Below are 12,501 nucleotides of genomic sequence, written 5' to 3' on the forward strand. Positions count from 1 at the left end.
TAAGTAACAAGGTAGAACGTCACAGGAAGTTACACTGCCAAGTTGCAAGGTGCAGTATCATTAACTGTAGTGAGTATAGCCAATTATAGTAACAAACCCCACAGTAGTGGTTTACCAGAAAGTGTGAAATGTGTGATAAAAAAAAAACCCTGTTAAATGTCTTGGATGAAGTCCCAGGATCATGCCAGGTGAGAAGTACAAAACAAGCACAACAGAATGAAGTGATACCCATAGCTTCCGGAACGGAGGCGGCACTCTGGGCTGGCATCATAAGGGAGGTCTGGGATGGTGTCCATGGGCTGGAAATGTGAAGAGTGATAGTGGGATGCATGAGGGGCAGTAGCGACAGAAGAGGAGTGAGGAGTGTGGGATGAGGCAGCGAAGTAGATAGCAGGATGAGACACTGCTGAGGAAAGAGGAGGCAGTCCCAGAGCGTCAAACTGCCCAAAAGAATGGCTGCGCGCCTGGCGTATCGCTGTCCTAGACCTGGATGAGTACAAGCTACCCTCCCCTTCCTGCCTACCATGTGCGACACAACTGTCTACCAACCTCTGTGAACCCATGGCCAGCTGTGGGTCAATGTGCCGTTGCCGGAGTGACATCATACTGGGAGCTGTAGGGGCACAAAACATTAAGGTCACTCAGAGAAACAAAAGCATGCAGACACTGAAATAACATTGGGTGACACGTGGCAAGCTGGAGAAGGTGAAACAACAAACTTTAAGACTACGTGCTAAGAAGGAAAAAAAAAGTGTACAGACACAATAGGGAAGTTGTGGACAGGTTTGGACCCTAGCCAACTCATTCATGCATTTCTTTATAGTGCATTTTTTTGTTCTATCCATCAGGAATTGATTGGATTGTGAAAAACAAAATGGATTGGTCATATCATATGAGGGGATAACTATACTGATAAAAAAATTCAAATTGTCTCTTTATCCTTATACTTCATACTTAATTTATGACAAGACCAGGAATGTGTGTTAAGGATGTAAAAAGGTCCATTTTGTTTGAATATTGACTCCAAGTTAATTAAGTTACATGAAGTTTTCTTAGTAATATGTGAAAAATTTAAAACAAAACAGGCTAAGAGAGATCATGCATTTCAGAGCAAACAATTTCTCAGCTGTGGACAAGAACACGATTAAGAGGTGTACACTGGAAGGGTTTCTTTCTGTCCAGTTTCCCTTTGCAGTAGCTAGGGTAATGGGCAGCGTATCACTTTAAAAGAGAGTGGTTCAGGAAAAGAGTAAGTGAAAGGAGCGTTTGGGGTGAAGGGCATGGTAGTTTAGCCCACCAGAGTACTTCCAAAACGACTGGCAATCCGAATTCAAAGACCAGAGATCACTTGCTCGGCGGCCCATTAGCCATGCTGCATCTGGAGGAGGCAAGGGGCAAGGGTAGGGGGGCAACTGTTATTAACTGTACTACTAAAACAGTGCTATAAGAACAGACCTCTACAATTAGATTTTTTGGCAAATGCTTTACTCAAATACTTATCTGAAAATTCTTATGAATATGTCTTGTTAGAAGAACAGCACTCAAGATATAGGATGGCTAGAGAGTTCAGCAATGCAACTTTCAAAATTAAATCAATTTTGCCCAATGAACACCAATTTTATTTCAGGTTTGTTTTGTTTTTTACTTAGGAAAACGACGATTTTCTTGGAGCTTGTTCGATAACATTATTTCACACATTCAGATGGAGCATTACACTCAACAACATCTTCAGACTTGTACTGGACAACTTAACTCGCATATGGGCCTGTTTCTTCTGGCCTACTCTGTGAATCTCCATTGAATTTAACATGAATTATGGAAGAGCTGTACATGGTTTCCATTTCAAAAACACATGACAGCAATGCGTAGTGAAGATTTTGAAGTACTCCCTCTTTGTAAAACACACCAGTATATTGAGGTAAACCACTCCAGGAGAAAACACAAATAAGAAGTGTGTAAACACACTCAACCATTTCTAACAAAACTTGTGCACAAACAAGCTAAATAGCTCAAAAAAACACCACAAGGTTTTACTGGCCCCTGGCTGACTGGGACTTATTCCTATCGCTATCCGGCAAGTCCTTACACTGGAGTGTTCCCGGTGACACTATGTCCTCATCCATGTCATCCATGTCTTCAGACATGAAGTGCTGGGGTGTGCCGCGGGCGCCCATGAAGCTGGGGTCCAGGTTGAGGGCAGAGGCCAGAGAGGGCAGGCCTGGGTTATTGACCAGCGTGAAGCCTGTTAGGAACTCAATCTGCTGCCAACGATGGAGTCGCTCTCTCAGAGCTGCAGTTACCTCACCCAGAGCCTGCCTGTAGACAAAGAGATTGTGGCGGCAGGGGTTAATTTTTTTTCTTTTTCATTTATTTATTTTTAATTGCAATTAAGAAATGTTGAGAATTGTTTGAGAGACTTACTTGGCTGCAAGTATTTTGTGATCCACATCATCCAGTGAAGAACTATGGGCCACGTGGAATGTCCCGAATAAAGTATTTCTCTTCTTCTTAATTTTTTCTGCCTAAAGCATGTAAGATTTTTTTTTTTTTAAGAAAATTATTATAGAATTTATATTGTATTACATGATTATAAATCCATCTACTGATATCTTGGAAATCTATTCAGTTTACTTTCATTATTATTATGTTTTAATCCTAGTGGAACCTAATCTATTTTCTGGTATTAATATATAAGCTTAATTGCCATTATTAACAGCAATCTGTTATCCTCTTAAACATGTAACATTTCTAAAAACATTTTAAAAGTCTTACCACATTCTAGAGTTGTACTACAACAATAAAGCTCAACTGTGATCAATAATCTAAATGTTTTTACCACTGTTTCCTCTTAACCAATAATCTGACTGCGGAAAATGCTGCTCACCCCCTCTTTGGCCACCTGCAGTTGTCTCTCTGCGTTCTGTTTCTTGATGTTGTAGTACTGCACCTCCACCTCATGAGTGAGCTGCAGCCATTTCTGCAGGGCTTCAGGAGGAGACCAGCTGCTGCGAGACTCCAGTTCCTTCTCTGCCTTCTTCAGAGCCATACGCACCTGCAGGAGGCGCCAGAGACGAAATCAGCAGATCATCAAACCTACCTCGCACAAGGCTGCTTTCAGATGTGAGTACTTCTGAATCAGACACCTAAGAAAATCACTTTTATCAGCTCATTAAAAAAAAAAAAAAAATAAAGATAAAATTACAAACAGGACCTTGCCATACAATACTACTTTAATATCACCGATTTACTTTTACAGTTGCTATTCATATTTTGAATTCAGTTTTTCTTATAATTTTCATTATAGTTTATAAAAAAAAAAAGGTCTATGTTGTTTTGACCATTTTTATTTCTGTTTTAGTTCTTTAAAGTTAAAATAAAAATTAGATATCGTCTTGGCAGCGTACTGAAGTTTTATTTATTTTTTTTTACTTCAGTTATTATTTACTTTATTTCTATGTTTTCAGTTTAGTTAGCAATAACCAAATTGCAACACAGTATTTAACCTTTCAACCTATTTACCCCACAATTTGCATATGATTATGAATATTAGATAATTTACATGATTCACGACTGACTCATGAGAGCTAATGAGAACAAACGGCATAAATTTCACCGCCTGAAACATTTTGCTTCGACAAGATGCAAATTAATTAGCCACAGATAAGCTTTACACCCCGAGCTAACCTTACTTAGATAAACACGGTTAATCAACTCCTATTACAGTAGTAAATAAACAGAGCTAATACAATAAGTGCCTTGGCGAGTGGGCGGAGGGGTCGGAGAGCTGAAAGACCCCTTTCTTACAGAACAGCGCTAATGAGCTTCAAACCCACAGAGATTTGTGCTGCCCCATGACCCAGAATACCCACTTAACGCAAGGGTTTTAATAGGCCAACATGGGGCACCTATGCAAACAAACAATTCGGGTCTATTCACGCTACTTGTGGATTTCATATGTATAAGGGTTCAGTTTGTTTCTATATTGTCACAGAAGGAACCACTCGCTGTCCTTGACATATCAGAGCTTGTTATAATCCTCTCTTCAGCTCCTGCAAAGATTCTTCTCCAGATCTGAAGTGTTAAACTGCCCCTTATGCAACAGTACTGCGGTTATTGCTCAGTAAAGTAGGCCACAGTGTGCTGATGCACTGGACACTGCACTGGGAAAATACTCAAACTTCATCAGAACAGGAAATGATTTTGCTGATAACCTTTCAGATCCTCTTGCAAGCATTTACACCCATTTCCTGACCATTATTTTGTGAAGAAAGCCTACCCAATCAGAATCAAGATAAGGGCGGTATTGTGGAACATCTTGCATATTTATTAGATGACATTTACCTGCTCCAGTTCCTCCTCTGCGTATTTCTGTCGGCTCAACTCGTTCCCAGTTCCCTCTCGGAGCTCCTTCAGTCTCTGCGCTTCTTGTTTGGCAGCGTTGATCTCGTCCCTCAGCTTCTGCTCCAGATTCACCTTCTCCACCTCCACTGAACGATGCTCCTCCTGAGCAATCTGTAGCCTGTGCAAAGAACACCACACAAAATAAGTCACAGAGCACTAGAGTTGCATTCTACCAGTAGAAAATGTTTTCAAGTTATTTATTTTGCTTTGCCGCAGTTCAAAAGTAAACGTAGCCAGCAGGGCAAAACTAACAACTTTCGAATCAAGCAGGAGTCAAATGGTTGTTTTGGCAATGGGCTGAATGAAATACAAGTGGTCAAGCATTTCTAGTAATGCTGGGCGCTCACCTTACAAGGCTCGCTTTAGGGTGAAATGTTACATAATGCATTTAATATTCATGAACCAAGACACATCTGGCAAAAATTGTGCACTACACTTTCAGAGGAGAAAAGACATGAACAGAAGTCATTAAAATGTGCATATTTATACGGAAGATGCATTCCTGCAGATCGAAATGGCAAAACATGTCATGGGTTTGATTCCCAGTGAATGCAAGTACTAATAAATATATTTTTTTAAGGTAATGCACGTAATTTCGGATAAAAAAATATATATATATCTGAAAACAGAATGTGCATAATTCTAGGGAAAGGAACAACCGATAAAATAAAGTTAATTACTTGTAATCTCTAAAAGGTCAACTATTGGCCAAAAAATTGTTTTGACAAATACTTAAAACTTTTTTTTCCCACAAGTTAATATCAAAATGAGTATTTGCAGTTAGTGATAGACCAGTATTACAGTATATCACTAACTGCAAATACTCATTTTGATATTAACTTGTGGGAAAAAAAGTTTTAAGTTTTTGAAATAAACAGACACAAAAACAGGTCATATCCGGTCATCACAATAAATCTCCATTATAAGCAGTCCATTTTCAGGATAAAAGTTCTAAAGATTAAGCAGCCACAAACATAACACAATCCTTGCTGTTTGTGATGTCTGTGGAAACTGCATTCACTGGGAACTGATTGCAAAACTAGGGTGTGGCTTTAAAAAGAAAAGAAAAGAAAAAAAAAATAGATGATGTCATTTCGAGCAGGAAAGAGGAGTGGAAACACTGACAGCTCTAGGCTTCCCTGAGCTACGAAAGGATTAACGAGTTTTCCTGGCGACAGAGAGAGGAAACCCAGGGCCCTGATTTACTCACTCACGTCTATATAAAACCTCAGATCAATCTCCCCTTAAAGGAATCGGCTTTATCTGTCTGGAGGATTCACTCGAGGCATTTCGGACACAAATTTAGGAGACACTGGAGTGCCTTTGAAGACGATATCAATTGCTCCTGGGATTTTAAATACCATAATTCTTCATAGGGAATTTAACTTTTAAAATTAATCTTAAGTCAGATATTTGAACTCATGGTAGGTCTGTTTTGAAAACTTTGTTATTGTTAAAAATCTATTTATCTATGGAGAAAATTAATGGGATTTTGGAATCCCATTGTAATCAGGAAGCTTAAATAATTTCCCAATCTTTAAAATAACCAACTTCTCCATTTTCAAACAAAACATTTTGTCTGACCGGTCATCTTTACTTGAGCTCAAATGACACTTGTTTGTTTTAATCACACATTTAAACAAATAATTATTTTGTGCTGGTGAAGGTACAGTTATTAAAACAAATGATGCAACACACAACAGACTAGACTATGCATGCAATGACTGATTCAATTCTTTATTCCTCTCCCACAAACATGCATGTGAGAGCACGTGAGAGGTGTGGGAGAGAATGAGAATGGTCTCTAAGAATGAGTCAAATACACTAGAGAGAGAACTCAAATGTAATTCTGTATACTATTAAAACAATAATGCCAAGTAATAAACTTTCAACAATTTGTCCCAGAGTCCCAGTTACAGTGAAGACAGCTCTACGAGTACTTTTCTATTAAACGTTTTGTCAAAGCTAAAATGAAATCCCAAAGAGAGAGAGAATTGTGAAATAATCTCATTTAAATGTTTCTGATTTAAAGGTTTCTGAAGTCTCTAATGCCCACCAAGGCTGTACTTTTATATTATTGCTCTTGTTTTTTATATCAATATTTTTAAATGTAATCTAATCCAGTGATGCAAAGCAGAAAGAAAGAGAAAGAAAGAAAGCGAAAGAAAGGGAACGAGAATGAAAGAGAGAGAAAGAAAGAGAGAGAAAGAGAAAGAAAGAAAGAGAGAGAGAGAGAGAAAGACAGAAAGAAAGAAAAGAAATATTTTTTTTTTTACTAAAATGCATTAAACTGATCAAAAATGACTTAAGACATAACATAAGAATTAGATTTTAAATAAATGCAGTTCTTTTGTACTTTCCATTAATCAAAGAATCCTTTAAAAAAACATGGTTAAAAAAAGTAGAACCATTTGAATAATAATCATGGTTTTTATTATGACATAAATAATAAGAACCATTATTAATAATTAATTGAGCACCAACAATAACTGAGCACCAGATCAGCAAACTACAATGATTTCTGAAGGATCATGTGGCACTGAAACACTATAATGCCAATATGTTGTATAATGTTGTAAAGTAATAATGCTGAAAATCAGCGTCGTCATCCCAAGATTTATATTTACATTAAATATCTTAAAATCCAATCAAATAAAAAGAGGGTTTAAATTGTAATAGCCTTTGGGATTTCTCTCATAAACATAAAAAAAAATATCTTAAATAATCCAAAGGTTTGACTTTATTACATAAAATAGTAATAGTAGTAAAAATACAATATACTGCTCTCAAATAAATAAAAATATTAAAATGTGTAAACAGAATGTGTATAATTTTAAACTTGTGTATTCTTTTGACTTGTAATGTAACCATCTAAGCATCCTACCAATACCACTGCAACAACCCAATGACCTAGTAACCTCACGGTGGCACACTAAAGAGACTGGAAAGCAATGCCACCCACCCACAACAGCCTTCAGCAAATGCAAAAATTCTACTGCACAACATGCAATTCCAATCACACTGAATTGTAAACTGCAGTTTACATTACGCATCATTTCTGACTCAGAGTGACTGGACCGGGATCACGAATGTGGTAATTTGGAAGAGGTTTGTCTGGTGTGAAATGCATCAACACACCTACACAGGAAACTGCTGCAAAACCTGCCTCAACTGCTGTGGCCTTGATAAGCCTTCACAATGGGTCTCAAATGCCAAAAAAAAAGCCTACATACAAATGGCCAATGCAGCTTGTTTAAAGAGCAAACTGACATTTCGTTTCATCCCAAAATGTTCCTAAAACAAGCCTACATCAAATTAAAATGTATGTTTTGGGAAACGACAGCCTACAAGCAATTGCATTCGTGTATGACATAACTGGCAGAGGCATTCGTTTTTATTTTTATCCTCGAGTTAGAAGCTGAGATGATTCAAAGTATCTGGGGTTAATCACCTCCCTCCGGGGTGACCAGAGCACTGTAGGCCTCTCACCAACCAATCACCAGAGACGTGACCCGCTGACTCAGAACACAACATGCTGGACGTCCTCCACTGTAACAAACACACTCTGCATAGTTTCCACTGCCCCTTTCCCTTCACACTTCATTCACATGTTAAAGGGATATGGGAACTCTTCCGGACACACACGCTCTCGTGGCTTTCGCTCAAAAAGTGACAGACTCTGAGTCTGCATGAGGACTTCTCAGGAAGCTAGCGAATGATGGCTGGAATTGAGGGATCAGAGCGTTATCTGCATTCTCACATTCCTAAAGATTTTTAGTACGTGTGTAATGCTTTGCGAAACATCACTGTCTGAAATATTCAATACTTGCTGGTAAATATTCAGTGAGCAATGGGTCATTCTATGAAACCGCTATAAAGTCTTTCCAAAAAAAAAAAAAGAACGCGAATAATAAATAAATGGCATAATGCCATATTAAGCTACATTTTATATTTTAATATTGGAAAAAAATGGTAATGAGGTTAACATATTTGGTTTAATTTGACATTACAAGTACCACAAGGTTCTATTTTATCAAATATGCAATTTCATTTGTCATATTATAAAATTGTGAAGTCATCAGAGCATTCCAACAGAACTTTTAATTTAAGATAAATAGAAAAACAGAAAGACAGACAGATTTCTTCCTAATTTGCAAGCCATTCCTCTTTGTTTTAAACATATGTTCTCAACTGCAGTGTATTCCCATGCGGCTCCATATCCTGTTCCCTTAGAAGGGAAGTCAAGGCTCACTAAACACTGTAAAAACAAACCAATCAGTCTGATATCAAAGCTTCCAGGAACTCATTTAGATAGTGACAGCAAATCATAAGCAATGCCCTTCTCACTTTATGAACTCCTCTGCGTAAAAACATACAGTAGTATATGTCAGTAGTTTCTTTTACTATAAATAGGAGTACAAGGCTCAACTGGAGGTTCAGGTTATTACATAACCTGGCCATTCTGATTCAAAGCAAACTGTGGTGGTTTTCAAAAGTTTAACTTCATGCAACCATGTGACATTAGACACACTGCATCAGACAGAGATGCCAGTCTAAAGCATGCATGTTCACGTACAAAAACTATTTAAAAATAATGCAGAGTGACAAAGGAACCTGTGCCAAGTGCTTCAAGAGTCACTACAGGAGTTTCTCACACTTGTCCAAGAATCTAAAAACAGAAAGAGCAGAACAGGTTCTCACTTCTGCTGTAGGTCGTGAAGGCTCTGCTCTGCCCGCTGGAGGCTGTCCAGGTCTTTCATCATCTTCTTCATGTGGTCTTTAGAACTGCGGTTCTGGATGTAAGCGAACCAGCAGCCTCCCATTCCGATGACTATTGACACCACCAGCATGAAGTCCTTCAGATGGTTATGTCTGTTCACTGTGAGAGACAGAAGCCAAGATATACTTCAGACAAGTAGTCCTTTAGTAAACACAGTAAGACACAAATTAACTCATTATTTAAAACATTTTTAATAAGACTCATACAGTAATTCGACCTTAGATATTTCTTTCCATAAGGTTTAATCATGAACCGGCAGAGAAGAATCAGTGAACAATGTCTCTGGGTAAAACAGACATTTTATTAATTGATTGAACAGTTTTTTTTTAAATACTTTTCAGTACTGAATGAAACAAAGGACACCTTCTTCAACAGCCTTTGCATGAGAATTGTGTCGATGATGCTTTCAAAATGTTGCATATGTAGGCAGCTCAAAAGGTTTTGGAACAGATTCCATGACCCGTTTAAGTGTGCAAAGCTGAGGAGTAGGTTGTAGTAGTAGAAGTCAATCTGTATTCTGCACAACGAGGTAGAACATCGAAATTCAGTTTGCAAAGTGATGCACAAAAAAACCCAGGCTTTCTCTGCAAGCTGTCCAAATGCTTCCCACAAAGCAGATTAAATCATGGCATTAAAAGCTTTTTTCCTTGCAAATATTGAACTGGAACACAGAGTAAGCTGCAGTGCTTGCATCTCAAAGGTTAAAGCGTTAATTTACATTGACTGTAGGGATACATGGGCTTCTGCGGTTACTGCAATACTCGCCACTGCTGTGCCATTGGGCAAGACAGTTACCCTAACAATAGCCCGGGGACAGCACACAGCCCTGACCCTGGATGACTCAATTTCTTACTCTATCTGTACATAACCATAATTAAATATAATGTCTGCGTTGAGAGATGGAAAATAACACTCCCTTCTTAACTCCTCTTCCTCTAGGGAGCACGACTGGTTGTCTCTCACAAAAAATAGTTGGTCTGCATTAGCTTGATAACTTTGATAACCTAAATCTAACAAACCAAATCACTTTTGCCTTTGATTATAAGGATATACACTACCAGCCAAAGGTTTTACGATTTTTGAAAGACGACTCACCAAGGCTGCAATTATTTAATAAAAAATGCAGTAAAATCAGTAATACTGTAAAATATTACAATTTAAAATAACTATAACATCTCAATAAATAAAAAATAAAATCTCTAGAGCAGAAGGCTGTGATGGGACACTCTCTGGAGACAAATTATTCAAATGTTGTTGTTAAATGTTGAGGCGTAGGCTTTTAAAACCTGTCAACTGTGTCAGCGTTTTAATAAAAACGATATGAGAATCGGGTTTCTGGCGATAACATTGTCCTGAGGTACGAGGCATCTGGAGATCAGCAGGGCGGTGTTAAGCTGTCACATGCAGACTGCACCATCTCCCTGGTTTCCTGAAGCCAGGCCTCTTCAGAGTCAACTTACACAAAGAGATCTGCCACATACAGACCCTTGGTCTATGACTCCCTGAGAATATCTCTGTGACGATCATTGACAGTCCCGATGGCTGACAGCAGATGTTTTTATAATAGGAACCACAGTAGGGAATGTCAATTGCAAATGCGTAATATTAAGGTTTCTGGATTTGAAGGGTAGAGTTTTGTAGGTTGTGCTGTTTTGCGGAACAAAAATGTGTAAATTTTCCATCGCCGCTCTGATAGAAGGACAGGGGTCTTAAAGTAACAAAACTTGGCATGAGACAAAAAAATTAAAAAAATAAAATAAGTGATTGCTGCAACGATCAATAGAAATTAATCTGCTGAAAATATACAGTCGTTTTCAAAGGTCTGGGGTTGGTAAGTATATATTTTTTTCTGAATATTTTTTGTGAAATATTACAATAAAAAAAAAAAAAGGTTTTAACACTATTTTCAATTTTATTTTATTTTTTACTGTGATGCAAAGCTGAATTTTCAGCATCATTATTCCAGTCTTCAGTGTCACATGATCCTTCAGGAATTTGCTGCTCAAGAAATATTTATCATACAAATTTTTATTTTCACATAGTTGCTGATAAATGCCCAAGCCCAACAATAAAAATGTACTTTTTTTTTCTAAACAATAATAAAAATCGGTCATTTAAAATGCTACAAGTGACTTTAAGCATCACAATTTAATGCACAGTATATATATATATATATATATATATAAAAAAGATTAAAACGTAAAGATTACATTTAACAGTGTTAATATATTAGTGTTTTAAATATTTACTTTGAGTGTTAGATAACCAAGTAAAAAAAAAAAAATCTACATTTTAAAATTACAATTTTTTAAACTATTATCAGCCAATCAAGTAACAATTTATCATGCATCCATATTTATTATTTTCTGGATTTCATAGCTTCCCACTGTGAGTGTTGTTGTAAATTGTTGTGTAAAACTATAGTTTTAAAAATCACAAGGTAGCTCTTTTTATACAAAAAGAAGAAATGTATCCTTAACACAGAAAACAGAACACCGGCACACTGTTCACAACATCTCTGACTGGATGACCCAGCTTTTTGGGGCCAATTTGCAGTCAAGGAGCTATAAATTCAAAATAAATATTTATAAACAATGCCAATAACAGAAGGGAAGACATGTCACCTAGCTAATAAAAAACTAGTGCTTTGGCCAGATCTGGAAAAGCATTCTGAACAAGTCATTTAGCGTTGTGCTAAATCAAGTTCATAAAATGTCAAACACTCTCATCCTAGCACTAAAACAACTTTGTTTCTGCTCATAACAAAAGGCATGTGAAGAACATGGTTATGTCAGCCCCAGTGTATTCTGGGGTGTGGCATAAATCAAATCCCATCGCAGGGTTACTGTACAATCTGTGGCACGCAATCCAAACTGATGGATGGCTAGCAAACAGAAAGACTGATCCCGTTTCCAGGTCAAGGCAGATTCTTTAGATAACACTCCCAGGAATGTAACAGACTGTGTAAGAATGTGCTCCTGGAAACAACCATTTGTGCAAAGACAAAAGGAGTCAATTAAAAAAAAAAGAAAGGGAATGGATAAAAAAAAAAAAAAAAAAAAAAAAAAAAAAAAAACTGTCTCTCTTTGGCAAATACCTGTAAACCTGCCGAACCAGTACAGCAGCATTTTGGACGATTAGACACGACGGGCTGCCTCCGATTTAGTGCGCCAAAGACGTGTGCTCAGAATACAGAGTGATCATCTAAACCCTCCCTATCCAACCCCTCAAGCCTTCTCCATCGGCCTACAGCAGATGACTACGAGCCTCGCTAGACCTGTGCATGCTGGCTAATTGGTCTCTTAGAACATTCAAAGAAA

At 37.6% G+C, this 12,501-nt stretch overlaps 1 protein-coding gene across 4 annotated transcripts in view; it reads right to left on the reverse strand.

Annotated features, from left to right (window-relative positions):
* The window catches only part of stim1a (stromal interaction molecule 1a), a 35,538-nt gene that overhangs the window by 3,473 nt on the left and 19,564 nt on the right, over window positions 1–12,501 (reverse strand). Inside the window, exons 7-13 of one of the 4 annotated variants that reach the window (XM_052576276.1) lie at window positions 9,103–9,280; window positions 4,342–4,519; window positions 2,885–3,052; window positions 2,422–2,522; window positions 2,087–2,316; window positions 1,298–1,378; window positions 229–613 (exon numbers count right to left, since the gene is read on the reverse strand). In XM_052576276.1, coding sequence (XP_052432236.1) covers window positions 229–613; window positions 1,298–1,378; window positions 2,087–2,316; window positions 2,422–2,522; window positions 2,885–3,052; window positions 4,342–4,519; window positions 9,103–9,280 — 1,321 coding nt within the window. The remainder of the gene's footprint in view (window positions 1–228; window positions 614–1,297; window positions 1,379–2,086; window positions 2,317–2,421; window positions 2,523–2,884; window positions 3,053–4,341; window positions 4,520–9,102; window positions 9,281–12,501) is intronic. The other 3 variants (XM_052576278.1, XM_052576277.1, XM_052576280.1) reach the window with 3 other exon arrangements.

The sequence above is a fragment of the Carassius gibelio genome, chromosome B15 (assembly GCF_023724105.1).
Source record: "Carassius gibelio isolate Cgi1373 ecotype wild population from Czech Republic chromosome B15, carGib1.2-hapl.c, whole genome shotgun sequence".
Taxonomy (NCBI): domain Eukaryota; kingdom Metazoa; phylum Chordata; class Actinopteri; order Cypriniformes; family Cyprinidae; genus Carassius; species Carassius gibelio.